At 35.7% G+C, this 20,719-nt stretch overlaps 1 protein-coding gene across 3 annotated transcripts in view; it reads right to left on the bottom strand.

Moving 5' to 3' along the window:
- TTBK2 (tau tubulin kinase 2) overlaps positions 1-20,719 on the bottom strand; it is a 130,295-nt gene that overhangs the window by 59,044 nt on the left and 50,532 nt on the right. For all 3 annotated transcript variants that reach the window (XM_019725389.2, XM_074327861.1, XM_019725390.2), the window contains 3 exons: positions 10,991-11,064; positions 5,185-5,325; positions 3,521-3,625 (listed from right to left, as the gene is read on the bottom strand). In XM_019725389.2, coding sequence (XP_019580948.2) covers positions 3,521-3,625; positions 5,185-5,325; positions 10,991-11,064 — 320 coding nt within the window. The remainder of the gene's footprint in view (positions 1-3,520; positions 3,626-5,184; positions 5,326-10,990; positions 11,065-20,719) is intronic.

Here is a 20,719-nt window from a genome sequence, read left to right as displayed (position 1 = left end):
CTGAGGATCTGTCGTAGGAACTTTGCTTCTATACCCATTTTATTAAATGTTTTAATCATAAATGGGTGCTGTATCTTGTCAAATGCTTTTTCTGCATCTACTGATATGACCATATAAACAAAGGATTCTTATTCTTTATTTTGTTTATGTGGTGTATCACATTGATCGATTTGCATATGCTGAACCATCCCTGTGCCCCTGAAATGAACCTCACTTGATTGTGATGTATAATCTTTTTAATGTATTGTTGTATTCAATTTGTCAATGTTTTGTTTAGGATTTTTGCATTTGTATTCATCAGAGATATTGGTCTGTAGTTTTTTGTGTGTGTTATCCTTACCAGGTTTTGGTATCAGGGTAATGTTGACCTCATAAAATAAGTTAGGAAGTATTACCTCTCTCCATCAATTTTTTTGGAAGAGTTTGAGAAGGACAGGTATTAAATTACCTTTGACTGCTTGGTAGAATTCACTAGTGAGGCCATCTGGTCCTGGACTTTTGCTTTTGAGGAGGTTTTGGATGATTGTTCCAATTTCCTCACTGTTGATTGGTCTATTTAGATTTTCCAATTCTTTGTTATTCAGTCTAGGAAGGTTATATATATATGTCTAAGAACTTGTCCATTTCTTCTAGGTTATTGAATTTGGTGGCATATAGTCCTTCATAGTATTCTTGTATGATCCTTTGTATTTCTGTGGTATTCGTCGTAACCTCTCTTTCGTTTCTGATTTTGCTTATTTGTGTCTTTTCTTTTTTCCTTAGTGAGTCTAGCCAGGGATTTGTCAATTTTATTAATCTTTTCAAAGAACCAGTTCTTTGCTGCTTTTTTTCTGTTGTCTTTTTGTTCTTTATTTCATTTAATTCTGCTCTAATTTTTATTATTTCCTTTGTTCTGCTGACTTTGGGTTTCATTTGTTCTTCTTTTTCTAGTTCTTTAAGATGCAATGTATTAGACTGTTTATTTGGAATTTTTCTTGTTTCTTGAGCTAGGCCTTCAATGATATAAATTTACGTCTTATTACTGCTTTTGCAGACGCGCAATGATTTTGATATGTTATATTTTCATTCTCATTTGTTTCTATGTATCTTTTGATCTCTTATTCTTTCTTTGACCCAGTTGTTCTTTAAAAGTATGTTGTTTAATCTCCACATATTTGTAGAGGCTAGTTTTGTGTCCCAACATATGGTCTATCCTTGAGAATGTTCCATGTGCACAAGAAAGGAATGCATAGTCTGGTGTTCTGAGATGAAAGGCTCATCATGTCTATTTTGTCTCATGTGTCATTTAAGGCTGATATTTCCTTACTGATTTTCTGTTTGGATGATCTACCCATAGCTGTTAATGGCATATTTAGGTCCCCTACTATAATTGTGTTTTTGTCAGTTTCTCCCATTAGTTCTTAGTAGTTGCTTTATACATTTTGGTGCTCCTTGATTGGGAGCATATATATTGATAAGTGTTATGTCTTCTTGTTGTACTGTCCCCTTTATCATTATGAAATGGCCATCTTGGTCTCTTGTTACTTCTTTTTTTTTTTCCCCCAAAGATTTTATTGGGGAAGGGGAACAGGGCTTTATTGGGGAACAGTATGTACTTCCAGGACTTTTTTCCAAGTCAAGTTGTTGTCCTTTCAATCTTAGTTGTGGAGGGTGCGGTTCAGCTTCAAGTTGTCCTTTCAGTTTTAGTTGTGGAGGGCACAGCTCAGCTCCAGGTCCAGTTGCCGTTTTCTAGTTGCAGGGGGCGCAGCCCACCATCCCTTGCGGGAGTCGAACCGGCAACCTTGTGGTTCAGAGGACGCATTTCAACCAACTGAGCCATCCGGGAGCTCAGCGGCAGCTCAGCTCAAGGTGCCGCATTCAATTTTAGTTACAGGGGGCGCCGCCCACCATCCCTTGCGGAACTCGAGGAATTGAACTGGCAACCTTGTGGTTGAGAGCCTACGCTCCAACCAACTGAGCCATCCGGGAGGCAGCTGAGCTCAAGGTGCCGTGTTCAATCTTAGTTGCAGGGTACTCTGAGGAGTTGAACCAGCAACCTTGTGGTTGAGAGCCCACTGGCCCATGTGGGAATCGAACCGGCAGCCTTTGGAGTTAGGAGCATGGAGCTCTAACCGCCTGAGCGACCAGGCCGGCCCCTCGTTACCTTTTTTATCTTGAAGTCTATTTCGTCAGATAAAAGTACGAATACACCTGATTTTCTCTGGATGCCATTTTCTTGGAGTATCATTTTCCACCCTTTCACTTTGAGTCTATACTTCTCCTTACAGCTGAGATATGTCTCTTGAAGGCAGCATATGGTTGAGTTCTATTTTTTGATCCAACCTGCTTCTTTGTGCCTTTTCACTGGTGATTATTGACATATAAGGATTTCCTACCGCCATTTTGTCTTTTGTTTTCTGGCAGCTCAGTGTCTCCATTGTTTTTTTGCCTTTGTGTTTCTGTCTGTTACTTTAGTTTGGTGGTATGCTATGATTTTTTACCCCCGATTCCTCTTTTTTTTTACGTTACGTGTCTCAGTTGTGGATTTTTTTTTTGAGTGGTTACCATTAGGTTTATGTAAAAGAAAGTTTCATATATACAGTAGTCCTTTTTCTTTAGCATGTGTCTTATCTCCATTCCCCTTTTCAAGTTCAAACTTCTACCCCCCTCATGTTTTTGTTGTCACACATTATCCTTATTTATGCTGTGAGTTCGTTTCCAAATTGCAGTAGCAAATTTTCTTCTTCTCTTTTTATTTTTTATCTCCTTTAACCTTTATGCTATATTTAAGTTCATAGTGCCCTATTCTGAGATTTGAGAGTTAAAATAAATGAAAGAACTCTACAAGAAACTATCTAACTCCAACAGAAAGAGCAATATAAGAATAATGAGTATACCAGAAGGAGAAGAGAGGGAGAAGGGCATGGAAAGCCAATTCAAACAAATAGTTGAGAACTTCCCAAATCTCTGTGGAGAACTGGATCCTCAAATCCAAGAAACAAACAGAACACCTAATTACCAAAATCCTAAAAGGATTTCTCCAAGGCACATTATATTGAAATTGCCAAAAATTAATGACAAAGAAAGAATTCTCAAGGCAGCCAGGGAAAAGAAGATAGTAAGCTACAAAGGAAAGCCCATTAGATTATCATCAGATTTTTTTCAGCAGAAACTCTACCTACAAGGAGGAAGTAGAATCAAATATTCAAACTACTGAAAGAGAGAAATTACCAGCCAAGAATAATATACCTAGCAAAGCTATCCTTTAGATTTGAAGGTGTAATAAAGACCTTTCTCAGATGTGTTTGGGTATTGCACAGGTAATCTTTTGTTGGATTACAGCTGAGCTGTTCAACTTATAATAACTTCAAGAAGAGCGGTCAAGGGGGACCCCTCATGCTGCCATGTTTCTGACTGCTGTCTCTATATGCTACTTTTTGAATGACATCCATTCTGATATATAATTAGCATTTCTTTAATAAGAGTGATACTATAAATAGGTTAATTCTCAAATACTTAATAATAATATGAAAAATCTTACTGGTCTGACGTCACCACAGGAATTGGTAAATTGTCGAGCCAAGCCAAAATCAAGCATGTAACATTTCCTACATGTACTAGGAAAGCGACCCATGGCGAAGTTTGACTAGAAAAATAAAGAAGAAAAATATACATATTCTTATAATATTTAGTCCTTATAGCTTATCCTTCCTAATTCTTCTGTGTAACTGTATGACACACAGGTCCCAAATATACTACCTTAGTCAATGATATTTACTGAATATCAATTTCATTGTGGATTCTATCAATACCTAACATTAGGTGAACCTGGAACAACAAAGAATTTAAGCAACTGTATAAAGTTACATACAAGACAACACTAACTTAACTGGAATCAGAACTCTAAGTTCCTTGAAATTTTAGTCTTACGTCATTGCTTAAATGAAAACACAATCCCTATTTTTTAAAATGGGAGGAACTAGGAGCGAGCAAAAGCGAATACATAGCTCAGAAACTTAAATGAATATCCTATAAACATCATAAAGTTGAATTTCACTAAGTGTAAAAGTTAAAATACAATTTTAAAAATAGACTCAAGGAAATATACTTTGCATCCTTCCTTAATAAAAATAAATGTAACATTAAATGAGCACAAACTTGCAAAGATGGGTATATAAACATGAGAATTTATAAAAGCAAAAGCCAAATTTTTACAGAATTGTTAGCTTTTATTTTAAAATACTGTTCTACTTAGGGAGCTTTCCAATGAAAATAGAAACTCTTCAATCATCACGGTTCTAAAATAACGACATTTAGTTTGGCATAGAAATAAGAGCTGGAAAAATCTACATTAAATCTGACTCTACTATTAATTTTAGTTGGCATTTTCATGTCAACTATTTTAATATTAAAATCATGTAGCAACAAAATGGGTGTAATTTTCAACTGCATCAACCAACATACAAATTTATAGTAAATATATCAGAAATGGGTCATTTCCCCTTGTGAGTAATAAAAAAAAACCAAGAAGAAAAAATAAAAGCATATTTGATAGTTACGGAAATGACAATGTCTAAGAAAAATAATAGCAAAAAAATACTATATATTGCCACTATATATTGCACTCAGGAGAAAAAACATGGTCTTTCACAATTAATGGTTTCTTATAAGTACAATTTGTCACTTTAGGAAGAATTCAAAGAAGACCATGCCAACATCTAAAAGCAACATATGTATATATTTTTAACCAATATCAGGAAAAAGAAGTACAAAAAATAACTATCAATTTAGGTATAAGGCTAAGTATTAGGTTGGTGCAAAAGTAATTGTGGTTTAAAAGGTTAAAAGTAATTGCAAAAACCACAATTACTTTTGCACCAACCTAGCAATTAGCAATGTTAACACACATAATAATAATAATCAAGGGTTAAAGATTTTTAATTTGGCTGCGGAACAACATTTTTATTGCATTTGAGAAAAGTTCTTGAATATAAGTTATAGTTGGTTATTACCATTTTTTAAAAAAAAGTTAAGAGGGACATTACATTTTGCTTCCAGTTACATTTTTGCCACAAGTAAAATATTATCTTGTACTTAATGTAGAAAGCAAATACAGAAAGCTACATTGGTAATTGTGTCCCATCATAAGATTAAGAGTACCAGCAAACTCATTCTGTGCTCTGGCTGGAAAAGGCCCCCCCTTACCGGTTTGATGTCTCTGTGCAAAAATCCCACAGAATGGATGCTCTCAATAGACTCCAGAATCTGTCTACCCAGCCTGAGAGTAGTGCTAATGGTGAATGTACCCCGGGACTGGCTACGGCGTAGATCTGCCAGGTTCCGACCCTATGGAAAGCAAATAAATACTTTCAAATATGGTAGACTAAAACTATGTTGTAAGAAAAGATGGGGAATTATTCATTTACCATTAAAATGTTTCGACTGAAATAGCAAGAATTTAACCCAAATCGTGATTCTCTTAAGATAATACATTAACATTTCAGACAAATTTAAGAATAACCAAAGTTTTTGAACATATTATATCATGTTTCTCTTTGCTTCTGATGTCGTAACAAAAAAATCTTGATTACTTTAAAAGATATTACATATACATATAGATATATATACAGATATTATATATATATATACCCAGAGCAGTCATTCCTCATTACTGCCTAACAAACTACTTAACTACAAACTACAAACTACTTAATGTTTCTGTGTTACAGTTTCCTTATAAAAAGGGGCCAGTACTACCTACCTCACAGTGATATGTGAAGAGTAAACAAGATCCATGTAAAGTGTTTAGACTACTGTCTGGCACACAGTGGGTACTCAATAAATGCTAATTATTGTTATTATGAACAAAAATGTATGAAACAGACTAATGAATGTATCTAGCCTGTGTATTTACATTCAAGATTGCATTTAATCCTCATAGCATGCTAAATAGAAGTAGTTATTCCTGTTTTAGAGGTGAGGAAATTAAGACTCTGAGAGTTTAAATAATGCTAACCTGTTAAGGTAAAGCTGTTTTTCATATCTATATCTGTCGGACTCCAAAGTGTTCGTTTTCTACCTCACAGTGCTATTCCATTCAGAAGTTTCCTTAATGCCTAGGTAACATACCAGTAATCTGATGAGAAGAGCAGGGTTACAGTGCTGCAGTTCTACCTCCCAAAGAATGGAAATTGGCTCCTATAGCTCAAGGAAATTTAAATATCCAATCTCTCTACTCCCAAAATTTTGTAGTGTATGTTTGAGATTAATACCACTAATATACCATCACCTCAACTAAAGACAATTGATTGACTTCTGAAAAACTAATAAAGTCTTAAATTACTTACGTACCATTTAAAACAAAATATTAAATAGCACTCAATCAAAGAATTGAAAAATTACAGGAAAATCAGGAGCATTTCATATACTTTGGATCTTCTTTCAAAGTGCAGTTTCCTTACAGCATAAATTGGTAGTTATCTTTATTACTTTTTTTAATGTTAGGGGAATCTGTTTTCTATATCCTCAGCAAATGTAAAATAAGTGCTAATCTAGAGCAATGACTTTTATAATCCTATCAGCGTACGTAATAAATTTTATTAGCATTCCAATGATTTTTTTTCTTCAAAAATCAATACTTTGACTGTCAAAATATAATACTGTAACTTTAGTTGTGAACAACTTCCACCATCATAAAAGCTTTCTGAAAGGAAATCCATTAAACTGAATTTATAATATTATTAATGATTTTTAAATTTTAAGTCTTTTAAAATGTAAATCTAAGGTATCGATTAACAAAATCTGAGAAATATAAGGCTGGCAAGAGTATGGGGAAAAGAGTTATTAACATGGTAAATACACACAGGTTTGAACTACCAAATTATACTTCAGAGTAAATACTACAAATGGTTACCTTTTATGGAGAAAAATTGAAAACAATCTATATGTCCATTAATAAATGAACGATTCAATAAATCATGGTACAGTCATCTTACTGATTCATATAGAACCACTAAAAAAACAAGACTATATATAGTAATTTGAAATTATTATTATGAAAAACCAAATTCATTTTCCCTTAATTCTGTAAATTTAACATAATCCCAATAAAATGTAAATGATTTTAACATTAAAAATTTGAAACATACTTACAAGGAGAAAAAAATAATAAACACTCATATACCTACCTATCACCCAGAATTAACAATTATCAATTCATGGCCAATTTTGTTTCATTAGTTATCCACTCTTCTCCCCACCCCCATATGAAACACACACCTTCTCCCCTCCCACACACGTGCTGCATTATTTTCATGTAAATCCCAATCATATCATTTCATCTACATATATTAAAAAGTGCATAAGACCAAAGAGATGAAAATATAAAATCAAGCAGGTTATTAGCAATTCTATTATCAAAAATTTGAATTGGAAATATCAATATGAACCATAATATATTTTCTTTAAAAAACTGCATATCCTAAACCCATCCTCTTGAAAAGAATTTAAAACATTGACCAACCCAATTGTAACCGGCACCTATAGTATCTAGATTGTGGTCTCTAAATACCATTTCCGATTAATATTAATAGAAATCAAGGCTTAATGGAGAAATGGCTGATTCCAGCTCTGAAACATGAAATATATAAGCCAGGTACACAACGCTGTACCAGAAAGTAAGGATGTTAGCAAAGACTGCTGCAGTCTAGTCCTGTCGAAATGAATCAGGATCCAACTTGAAGGAAGTCCTGCTAGCCAAAGATGGGATAATTTGAACATTAAAAAGAAAAACAAGTGCAATAATTAAAAGACATAAACTATATTAAATCTACGAATTTGTAACAATATTTTTTAAAAACAGAAAGCTAACTAGTCCTCTTTGGAAAATATTAGGGAACAAACTCATTATTCTGAAAACTAGTAAATAAAAGAATCAAGTACTGGTCTTGTCATTCCTGTATGAATTGTACCTCAGGATAACCTAATAGCTGGTGGAGTGCTTTTTAAAGAAGAATTACAGCTAATAAATGAAGACGTGACAGAATCAGAACAGTACATTCGTAACCCCACTGAAGTAATGGACTAGGAATAATTACTAATGGGTTGATAAAACCTAAGAGAAAATCTACTGGGAACTTTAAAATGAATGAATCCGGCTGACAGGCCCTGAACTTCACTGATCAATTGTAACATTCCTAAAAGAGAAACAATCAGACACTACCTACTGATGTGATGCAATATGAAGCACAAAACTCACCTCTAAAATATTCTGCCCAAGAAAAAAAGCAAAACTGGATCTGATCTAATCACCAGTTGATATAAAATACAGGGGATAGAAGAACATGTTAAATATCACAATGAGATAATCAGCAAAATCCAGAATATGAGAACTTCTGCATGACAAACGTCTATATTTTTTTCCAATGACAATACAAACAACAACAAAAAGAAAACTGTAAGAAAAAAAAAAAAAGAGGGAACCTATATACAGCAATAGAGGCTTAAGAGATATACCCACCAAATGCAATGTGTGAACCCTGTCTGGAACCAGATTCAAATAAAACAAATATTTTGAAAAACCACCAAAAAAAACCCAATGAGGGAGATATAATCAAGGTCCTCTGAAGACTGACTTGGTATTTGATGCTATTATTTAGGAATTATTGTGTATTGTGGTTAAGATGGAAGAAAGGAACCCTTAACTCTTAGAAATATATATTGATACATATTTACAGATAAAATATGCCTTGGATTTGCTTTGAAATAATCTGGGGAGGGAGAGAAGGAGAACACACTTGGAACAAGATTGGCCATATATTGATAACTATTGATGGCAGGTGATGAGTACATGAGTGTTTATTATACTTTTCTCTCTACTTTTGTATATGTTTAATTTTTTTCCATAATAATGAAAAGGTTTAAAAAATATGACAATTGTGATGTTAGGCAATCTAGATCTACATCTGTACTGGTTACAGGATTCAAACTATTTTTGCCCTTCCCTAGGTGATATGCTTATCACAAAACATCACCCTTTGGCTATACTAAGGATGCTCATATACCAAGGATGCCTCAATGGTGACAGGATATTAAATGAAACCTGGACAAGGTCTTGCCAATAGAAAGGAGAAAAGAAATATGTATAACTGCTTGAGCCCTATAAGATTTTAAGACCCACTGTAATAGTAAACAGCTAGAATTTCTATAAGAGAGATAGGATTTATTCCTTAAAAATTTTAAGGCAGATATAGAATAAATTGCAAGGAAGAAAAGAGCAAACTTAAGAATGAGTTTAGGCTTTTTAGAAGAAATTAGGAAAGTCAGTGAGAAGCTGGGTCTGAGTGTGTGAATTTTATTAAAATATATAAGGGAAAACTAGTAGTTATCTTTACTATGTCAAGAGAGTACCCTCTAGTAGTTATACTAACTTTAGCCTTGTCCCAAATCAAGTCAACCTAACTGTAGGGGTGGGGATAGTTAGTGGTGCATTAATTTTCTTACAACGGGAAAAAACAGCATTCCAGTTAAATGGAAAGGTTATTGGACAAGTCCACAGGAGCTGGCCAAACGCCACAAAGCCATCATTAACTGACATACACCAGTCTCCTTAGTTTTCCCAGACAAAGAGCCTTCCCATTTCCAGAAAGTGAGACTTAGGTAAGTGCAAATAAAATAAAAACAGGTATGTGCTGAGACTGAGAGACTTTGCAGACTGAAAAAAGCTCCTGTCCATATTCTCCAGTGAGTAGTAACCTAAGGACAAAACTGAAGAGTTTTCTCTAATTGTGCCAAGAATACTGGCCTCAGGTTGTCACCATGCACTAACACCCATCAAATCAGACCCAGACAAACCACAAACCTCTTGAGCTTCCGCCTCTTCATTTGCTTGAGGATAAAACCTGTCCTATGTTCTCCATGGGGATACGGTGAAAATCAAGTAAGATGTACATAAATCCAAAAGAAAACTATGAAATATCATACAAAAAACTATAATGTTATTGCCCAAAGTGAGAGAAAGCAGGGTCCATATGAATAATCTAAAAAGGTACAGGAATAGCTGCTTCAAGAAATGAAACCATACTGGTTCAAGAGATAGTGAATCATATGACTCAAAGACTTTAAGAGATTAGTATCTTTAAATCTGAATCAAATGCTGAAGGCTAACTGAGGGAAACAAGAAAAACCTTCTGATGAGAAGAGGAAGCATTTAGCCCAGGATCTATGTCTCTGAAATCACTGCTATGTTATTAAGTTGAAAGAAAATAAAAAAACCAAACGCCCCAAACAGATTTTGCTAAAGATGAAAGAAAACCCTGAGAACTCTAAGTTAGGTAGCAAAGCGAACCATGGCTTTTATACTTTGAGGGTGACTACGGTTCAGACGTGTGTGTGTGTGTGTGTGTGTGTGTGTGTGTGTGTGTACACGCGCGCACGCGTGCACAGAGGTAGAGGCCGTGTCAGAGAATGGGGTGGTTTTCCTCTCCCTCTGCTGCAGTCATTACTCCAGTATTACCTTTCTTAATTTCTCTCTCTGCTGCCCCAAACTAACTCCACTTTCCATTTAAAACACAGGGAACAGAGCAATGTTGATGGATGAAAAGGGAACGAGGAACGGCAACTAATGACCTCAACTAATGCTTCACTTTTCAAGCAGTCAAGGTCGGTACTCGAGCTCACAAGTGGAAAACTAGAGTTCTTCAGGAAATGAAGGGTGGAAAGGGAAGTGACAGGGACAGGGCAAGACTCACATTATATCCAACAACCCATGTAGGAATTGAAAACTTCACAATGGTGACAGTAAAGGTATGGATCAACTGAAATAGTTGATAAGGAGAACCCTTCCATCTTTGGAAAAATCTGTATCACGTCTGTTTAAATAAAGTTTCATCTGCACAGTATAAAACATTCTGAGATGATACCAAGAATGCTATTATTTTTATTCATATTCACTGTAATTAGGTATTTTGATCAAAACTGAAAAATTTTAAGATACATTTTCAAGGTAACTTACCTGCAACTGCATGACCACATAGTTGAATCGATCATTCCTCCCACAGCCAATAAATCTACAAACGTGGTCTTTCCCTAAAAGAAGAAAGAAAGAAAACAGTGAAAAAGATTCTATTATGGTTTCTCTTATAAAAAATTAGTATTTGTTTTTTTGTATAATATTTTATGATTGAATATAAAGGTCCTGTCTTAAGAACCTTTAGGAAATTTGCAGTATTCAAATTTTCTATTCACCTCCCCCAGATCCTACACTCCTCCTTGACTAGGCAAATACATGTTTATTGAATGAATAAATACACAAAAGAATGAGGGAACAAATGAATGATAATTTATTTAGGAAGTGAAAAATTAAGAGGTTATTTCAGCTCAATCTTCCCAAACATGATACATACAAAAGCACAGAAGAGCAATATATATGAACTATGTTAGGAATATAAATTCTGAGTATAAGATATGGTCTGCCATTCACCATTATGAGACTTCGGTGAGTCAGTCTTTCTGGGCCTCATTTACCTGAATGACTTAGCTCAGTCATTTTCAATCTGAGTTCCACATGTAAAATCCAAGGAGGAGCTGCCTAGGGTGCAGAGGGAAGAAGTGGAACAGGCAGAAATCTAGGGTCCTGCCCCTGATTCAACAAAGGGAAATAAAGGTCTTAAAAGGGGATCAAGACTGGTGGGTTCCAGAGCCAGAAGAAGGCATGTGACTGGGGCACAGGAACAAAGGGAGAGAAAACAGAATGAGATGGTGTGAGAAGCAGGCGGGCATCTGATCTGAAGGGTCCTGGACTCCATGATAAGGAATCTGAACCATAAGTATAGGTCAGTGTTTTCTAACCCTGGCTGCTTATTGAAATCATCTGGGGAACTTTTTGAAGATTCCGAAACCCTGTACTGATTCAGAATCTGTGTCGGAATATATAGGAAAGCAGCTTTTCAAAAGTTCTCTAAATGATCCAAAAGCAGATGGGCCATGGATGGATATTTGAAAACTACTTCTGGGTAATGAGAAAGATTTTAATATAAGGAAAAGCACACTTAAAACATTGCATTTTAGAACATCACTATGGTGGCAATAAGGAACATAGACTACAGAGAATTCACTCCAGGAAGCAGAAAGGTCACTCTGGGGACAGTTACAATATCCCAAGAAAGGGAATAAGGGTGTGAATCTTAAGTATTACAGTAGAGAGAGAGAGAGAGAGAGAGAGAGAGGAAAAAAATAGGATAAATCTGAGAGATACTCAAGATGTACTTTTTGACTAGAAATTGGTACAATTAAATGAGAAGTTGTACCAAAATAAGAGAATATCATAGGTTGTATAAATGTTAAAGGATATGAGAATGTTGAGTGTGAAGATAACCAACTGAATTCAGTAGACATTGTAATTTCAAGCCTGATACTGTGACAAAAAGCTAAACCCCAGAAGTATGTTGGGGAACCATTAGTTCATGGAAGGTACATGGAACTACAAACTTAGATGGAAGATTGCCAAGTTGAAAAAATAAAGAATGAGAAGAAAAGAAATGTAAGAAAAGAATGCTAAAAATTGCAACATTTATAGAATGAGCAAAATAAAGGTGTCCCTGAAGGAATAATGGCCTGAGAGGTAGGAGGCAATTATGAAAAAGGGGTATCACAGAGACCAAAGGAAAAGAGCATTTTAAGGTGTAAGTAGTTGATGACAAATGTTATAGAAAGGCTGAAAAGTGCTAATTAATATAAAAAATTAGGAGATCACTAGTGAGTGGAAGGGGCAGGAGCCAGTCTATAATAGGTTAAACAGTAAATGGAACACGAGACAAAGATGGCAATCTTTAAAGAAGCCAGAGGAAGTCACAAACCGAGAGCTATAAGGCTAAGATTTAGAAGGAAGAGAAATGTATTTCAAACATTCAAAAAGAATTTGTCCACTGACTGACTTAAAATATAAATACAATCCAGATTTATTTTAGTTAATAATTCTATATTTTTCTTTTGCATCTGGGTTACCACATTGTTCTCTCATTCTTTGTGCTTGGTTGAAAAGAATAGGTGCAATGGGAACGATGATTCACAATGAGTACACGCTTATCACTTTACATGCATTTCATGTATGTTTGCAAAACTGTGTCATCTAGTAAATTATAGTTAAGAATGAAACGATAAAATGATGGTTAATAAGCAACTTACTCTTTTCTTCAGCTTCACAGAAACAAAAAATCATTTAAAAAGTATTTTCCCCTTATTATCCATTCCACCTTCCTATCATGTAACATTTAAACACAGTATCTCTATTACAAAGACATTTCAACCATCTAAAAACAAAAGGCTATATACTAGATTTCACTCCTCTTGGAATGCTCTTTTAAAAATATCTTTATAATAAAGTTATACCAAAATACTATTTATCTCTTGGTACTAAAACCACACAACATTTAAAAAGAAAAAAGATTAGACACCAAATAAACTGTACACCCTTTACTGGGTAACCAAAACACGTCAGTAGCAAATTTTCTAGGACTCACTGATGCATCTTAATTGCTTTAGGTAATAGCTTAATGAGCTCTTAACTCATACTTTATGGCATAGTGTACTACTGCTCTTCTAGTTCAGATATATGCAATTTAATGAAACTACTTAATATAGCTCAATAGATATGTACAAGTTTTTGGAAGCATAGAGAAACTGCAATTTAATTGGAACAGTAACTCTTCACCACTTAAAGTAATTGTTAAAATAACTTTTTGTAATCACTAGAACAAACTGAGGTTTCCAAGCATGATTTGGCCTATGTGTTACAAAGGTAATGCTATTCACCATTAGATGCTGATTTGTGAAAGAGATGAGAGGCAGAGAGATCAATTAGGAGGTTTAATACAATAGTCCGGGTAAAAGGTGAGGGAGGTTCAAATTAAAGCACTGAAAGTGAGAATTTAAAGAGGAAAGATTTCAAATGAAGCTTTAAGAGACAGAATTACAGAGAAGAGAGAGGGAGAAAGTAAAAGCAGACTTTCAGCTTAAGCTAAATTGACAAGATAAACTATTAATATATACCTACACAAAAGTTATGGTGTGTGAGAGAGGATAATGATTTCTACTTTGGGGATGTTGTACTGATTTATCTACAAGATATGCAAGTTGTGTGAAAAATGTAGGTATACAGTTTAACAGAGAGGTCAACTATAGAAAGTTAATGGATCTGTGTATTGTCAATGGAGGGAAGAACTGATTGCCCAGAGAAGATGGGTAGTTTGAGAAAACTGGATCAATGCCAGAACACCAACATGTCAGGGAAAGAAAAAGGAACTGATGCAGGAGACTGAGAAGGAAATGTGAAGCCCAAGGACTTTTATACCTCACAACTTCCATATTTCCTGGGAAGAATTAAGCAAAATAATTTCTAAAAACGAGGGGAGCAGGGTGGGTTATGCTTGAAGGAAATGTTAATAATTCAAAATAACTGCTGTGGAGAAAAGGAAGACAGAGAACCAGTTTGCCAAGCATAATATGAAGCAAAATCTAATAAACTGTCATTCTGATAAAGATCCAAAGTAGAATTCAGATACCAGAACTATAGCAATCTTGATGGTAAATCAGGGAATCTACGGGGTCCTATTTAGTTGGTAAGCAAACACAAAGCAAACATTCCTACACTAACTATGTCTGTGCTGCTAGGTCTAATCATGACTCCCCATTCACAAAAATAGTTATTCAACTACGTGCGCAATGAGATTAGAAGAGAGGTCCAGAAATATTACAGAAAAAATTCAAAGTCCTTTTTTTTATTAAAGTTTATTGGAGATGAAAATGGTTAGTAAAGTTACATAGGTTTCGACTGTACAATTCTGTATTACATCACCTATGTATCACATTGTGTGCTCACCACCCAGAGTCAGTTCTCCTTCTATCACTGTATGTTTGATCCCATTTACCCTCATCTACCATCCCCCCAAAGTCCCTGTTATAAACGTTTAGTTAATTTCCAGAACAGAAGACATCTAAATAATCTCAATGACACTTTAGAACAGGACTATCTGGTGTGGAAGTGACGTCAAACCCAAGCCAAACCTCATTTTATTCCTACCTGATTAACTTCCATAGGGTCTCATAATTGTACTACATAAAGGCCCCAGAATATGTGAACTTAATTTCAGTACCTAAGGCTATACTGTGCTTGTCTAACCCATCGACTGTAAGTACTTCCCGGGTAAGGACTGTAGCACGAAGCTCTGCACAGCATGCATACTTACTGAACAGATGAACACGTTTTTTACAAGTTTTACTGAAACATTAATATACCAAAAAATTCACCTACTTAAAAGTGTAAAATTCAATGGTTCTTAGTATATTCACAAAGTTGTGCAACCACCACCACCATCACTAGAACATTTTCATCAGCCCTTCCCCACGCTACCAAAAACCTCACACCCTTTAATAGTCACTTCCCAACCCCTGCCTGACTCCCCCAGCCCTATGAAACCACTGATCTACTTTCTGTCTCTATAGATTTGCCTATTCTGGACATTTCGTATAAATGGAATCATTCAAGAAGTGGTCTTTTGTGACTGGCTTCTTTCACTGAGCATAATGTGTTCAAAGCTGATCCATGTTGTAGGATGTATCATTACTTCAGTAATTTTCATTGTTGGTAACATTTTATTGTATAGATATATCACATTTTATTTAGTCATTCATCAGTTGATTGTCCATTTGGGTTGTTTCCATTGTAAGTTTTTATGTGGACATAAGAGGCCTGACAATTAAGTTCGCAAACTCACCCTAGAAAAAGTGCTACATACGTCACTGCTGAATATCACTATGGTCACTTTCGAAGTACTCCCCTTGGGAAGCTGTGCACTGATGCCAGTGCCTAGTCTACCCTTCAAAGCAATTTCGGAACTCCTTCTGGAATGGCCATCAGAGCTGTCATCGTATTGTCCTTGACGCCCTGCATGTCATCAAAATGTCTTCCTTTCAATATTTCCTTTATCTTCAGGTAGAGAAAGAAGTCACTGGGGGGCAGCCAGATGGCTTAGGAGGTTGGAGCGTGAGCTCTGAACAAGAGGGTTGCCGGTTAGATTCCCACATAGGCCAGCGAGCTGTGCCCTCCACTAGATTGAAGACAATGAGCTGACGCTGAACCTCTGGAGGGGCAGCTGGATGGCTTAGTTGCTTAGAGCGTGAGTTCTTAACAACAAGGTTGTGGGTTCAATTCCTGCATGGGATGGTGGGCTGCGCCCCCTCCAACTAACGATTGAAAACAGCAACTGGACTTGGAGCTGAGCTGCACCCTCCACAACTAAACTGAAGGACGACTTGGAGCTGATGGGCCCTGGAGAAACACACTGTTCCCCAATATTCCCCATTAAAAAAAAAACAAACAAACAGATAATTTTAAAAAACGGAAGTCACTGGGGGCCAGATCAGGTGGGTAGAGAGAGTGTCCCAACACAATTATTTGTTTACTGGGTAAAAACTCCCTCATATACAGTACCGTGTGAGCTGGTGCATTGTCATGATGCAAGAGCCATGAATTGTTGGTGAAAAGTTCAGGTCATCTAACTTTTTCATGCAGCCTTTCTGCACTTCCAAATAGTAAACTTGGTTAACTGTTTATCCAGTTGGTACAAATTCATAATGAACAATCCCTCTGATATCAAAGAAAAGTTAACAACATCGTTGCAACAAGTTCATGAACTTAACTGTCAGACCTCATTGTTTTCATTTCTCATGGATACATAACTGGAAGTAGAATTGCTAGGTCATATGGTCACTCCATTTTTAATCTTAAGCAATCTACAGAAACTGCTGGAGTGTTTTCCAAAGGAGCTGTAGAACTTTACATTCCTACCAGCAACATATAAGGGTTCTAATTTCTCCCCATCCTCACCTACTCTTATTATTATCTACATCTTTTTTATTATAGCCATCCTAGAAGAAGTGAAGTGGTATCTCATTATAGTTTTGATTTACATTTCCATAATGACTAATAATGGTGAACATCTTCTTATGTGCTTATTTGGCCTTTTCTATATCTTCTTTGGAAACATATCTATTCAGATCTTTTGCTGATTTTTTGGGGGAGGGTTATTTGTCTATTTATTATTGAGTTACAAGAGTTCTTTATATAGTCTAGATAAAGTCCAATATCAGAGGTATGATTTGTAAATATTTTCTCCTATCACTTTTCTTGATGGTGGTCTTTGAAGCACAAAAATTTTTAAATCTGATAAAAACCAATTTATTTTTTATTTTGTTGCTTTGTGGGTTTGGTCGCATATCTAAGAAACCATTGCCCAATCCAAGGTCATGAAGACTTATGCCTATGTATTCTTCTAAGAGTTTTATACACTTAGGTCTGCGATACATTTTGAGTAAATTTTTATATATGGTGTGAGGTAAGGGTCTAACTTCATTCTTTTGAATGTATAACTGTTGGAAAGAGGCACTCCTCCTGTGTTTCTCCTTTACTCTCACTACTACCATACTCACAATACTTCTGACCCCAGATGTGTGGCTTTCCACACATTAAGCTATTCTCCTAGTCACCAGCTGGGTGCCCTATAATTCAATTCAATTTTGATACTATTTAACCGGAGTTATCATCAGATCACCACAAGGGTGCAGACCCACAAGACTACTGCTACTTCAGATGCCAATCACAAGTTCCAATTGTCACCTGTACTTCTGACCAAACATCTATAAATTGGGGCTCCCATTACCCCCTCCTTGGGTTCTATACTTTGCTAGGATGGCTCACAGAATTCAGGGAGACACTTACATAAGGATATGCACAAACAGTCAAATTTGGAGATACATGAACAGCCATTTTAGCGCTATACGTGTATAGAATAAGGTATTTGGGCTGGTACACAAAACTGCCATGCTCCCTCCGAGTACGCTACTCTTCCAGCACCTTCACCTGTTCACCAATTCAGAAACTCTCCAAACCCTGTACTTCTGGAATTTTAATGGAGGCTTCACACATAGGCATGATTGATCATTAAGTCAATCTCCAGCTCCTGTAGACTCACTGAAGGCTAGGGGGTGGAACTGAAAGTTCAGAACGTCTAATCGTGGCGTAGTCTTTAATTTAGACCTCACACCATCATGAAGCTATTCCGGAGCCCACCAAAAGTTGCTTCATTAGAACAGAAGATACTGCTATCACCCAAGAAATTCCAAGGGATTTAGGAACTCTTATGCCAGGAACGAGGGGCAGAAACCGAGATATGCATTTTCTAATATTTTACAATATCCAATCCAGTTATCCTGGCACCATTTGTTGAAAAGACTTCTTTCTCCATGGAATGGACTTGGCACCCTTGTCAAAAATCAACTAACCATAATGTGACAATTAATTTTTGGACTTTCGGTTCTATTCCACTGATCTGTATTTCTATCCTTATGCTAGTACCACAGTCTTGATTACTGTCACTTTGTAATACATTTTGAAATCAGGATGTGTGAGTGCTCCAACTTTGTTCTTTTTCAAGGTTGTTTATTAGTTATTTGGGGTCCCTTGTAATTCCATATTAATTTTAGAATCAGTTTGTCCATTTCCACAAAGAAGCCAGCTGGGACTTTGGTATGATTGTGTTCAATCTGTATATCAATTTCAGGAGTACTGGTATCTTAACAATATTAAGTCTTCCAGGCTTAACACACGATATCTTTCCATGTATTTAGGTCTTCTTTATTTTTCAACAACGTTTTGTAACTTTCAGGTAGTAAGTTTCATGCTTCTTTTGTTAAATTTATTATTAAGTATTTATTATTAAGTATTTATTATTGATGGTATTGTTCTCTTCATTTCATTTTTGAATTGTTCATTGCCAATGTCTAGTAATAAAAGTGATTTTTGTATATTGATCTTATATAATTTTTTAGTGGATTCCCTAGGATTTTCTACATACCATTTCCCTAAAAATAAGACCTAGCCAGACAATCAGCTCTAATGCATCTTTTGGAGCAAAAATTAATATTTTACTATAAGACCGGGTCTTATATAATATAACATAATATAATACCAGGTCTTATATTAATTTTTGCTCCAAAAGATGCTTTAGAGCTGACTGTCCGGCTAGGTCTTATTTTCGGGGAAACAGGATATAAGATCATGTCATCTGCAACTAGAGACAGTTTCACTTCTTTCTAAACTGGGTGCATTTCATTTCATTTTCTTTACTTGAATAGAAGTAGCAAGAGCAGAAATCCTTGTCATTTTCCTTATCTTTGGGGAAGTCAGTCTTTTACCATATATTAGCTGTGGGTCTTTTTAAATAGATGCCCTTTATCAGGATGACAAAGTTCCTTTCTATTCCTAGTTTGTTTAGCAATTTATCATGAAGAGGTACTGAATTTTGCTAAATGAGTTTCTGTGTCTATTGACATACTCATGTGTTTTTTGTCCTTTGTTCTGTTGACAAGGTGTATTATATTGAGTTTCATATTTTGAGCCAATCTGGAATCCAGGGATAAATCCCACTTAGTCATGGTGAATAATTTTTTTTTATGTGTTGCTGGATTCTGCTTGCCAGTGTTTTGCTGAGGATTTTTGCATCTATAACTCATAAGAGACAATGATTTGTATTTTTCTTTTCTTCTAATGTCTTTTCCTGGTTTTGGTAACTGAATAATACTGGCCTCACAGAATGAACAGGGAAATGTTTTCTCCTTTTCTATTTTTTTGAATAGTGTAACCAAAAAAAAAAAAAGGTATTAATTCTTTAAATGTTTGGTAGATTTCACCAGTGAAGCCATCAAGCCTGGGCTTTCCACCGTGGATAGGTGTTTTTTTATTATTATTAATTCTATCTCCTTCTCTGTTATAGGTTTATTTGGATTTTCTATTGCTTCATTAGTTAGTTTCAATAGTTTATATATTTCTAGGAATTTGTCCACTTCATGTTTTAAGTTATTTAATTTGTTACAATGTAGTCCATAATATTTATTATAATCCATTTTATCTCTGTAAGATCAATAGAAATGTACCCTCTTTCATTCTTTCACGTTCAGAATTTCTGTTTGGTTCTCTTTTATAATTTCAATCTCTTTGGTAAAGTACTCCTTTTATTTATTAATTGTACTCTTGAGCTCACTAAACTGTCTTTTTTCTAAGTTTTCTTCTATCTTGTTGAATTTCTTCATGACTGCAATCTTCAATCCTCTGTCACTTAAATCCATCTTCCTTGTCATTGGTTTCTGGAGACTTGTCAATTTCTTTCTGTGTTACCATGGTACCTTGGTTGTTCATGATACTTGATGGATTGTTCCTCTGCCTGTGCATTTGAGGTAATGAACTCTTTTCTTGTTTGGTTCCACTTTAATCTTAACAATTTAGCAGGCTGATAATCAGAGAGCTTTTGTTTTCCAGTAGATGGTGCTATAACACAACCTTTGGTTTTACCTGTACTCTTTGTGCCTCTGAGGTTGCAATGGGGGACTGTCCCTGCAGTTGTGGAAATTGGCACCTGGGTAACTGGGGTGTCACCACTGTGTCCATGTCCTCTCAGTGTTGGGGCACCACCACGGTGGTGGGAGGGTGTGGCACGTAGAGGGGAGCCAGGTTTGTGAACTCAGCGCTGCTCTCTTGTTCCTTATGACTGCTGGCACCACGGTGCTGTAGCCTGGGGTCTGTATACAAGTTTCCGCTGCTGCTACCAGATTCTGCCTCAATGTGGAGTGGAAGGAGCCAGATTCTTCGGACACCAAGGCTGCTTCTGCCTCTCTTACCCTTCACTGAGCT

Source organism: Rhinolophus sinicus, linkage group LG03, assembly GCF_036562045.2.
Source record: "Rhinolophus sinicus isolate RSC01 linkage group LG03, ASM3656204v1, whole genome shotgun sequence".
In the NCBI taxonomy this organism is placed as follows: Eukaryota; Metazoa; Chordata; class Mammalia; order Chiroptera; family Rhinolophidae; genus Rhinolophus; species Rhinolophus sinicus.
This window is presented reverse-complemented; position numbering and strand designations above follow the sequence as displayed.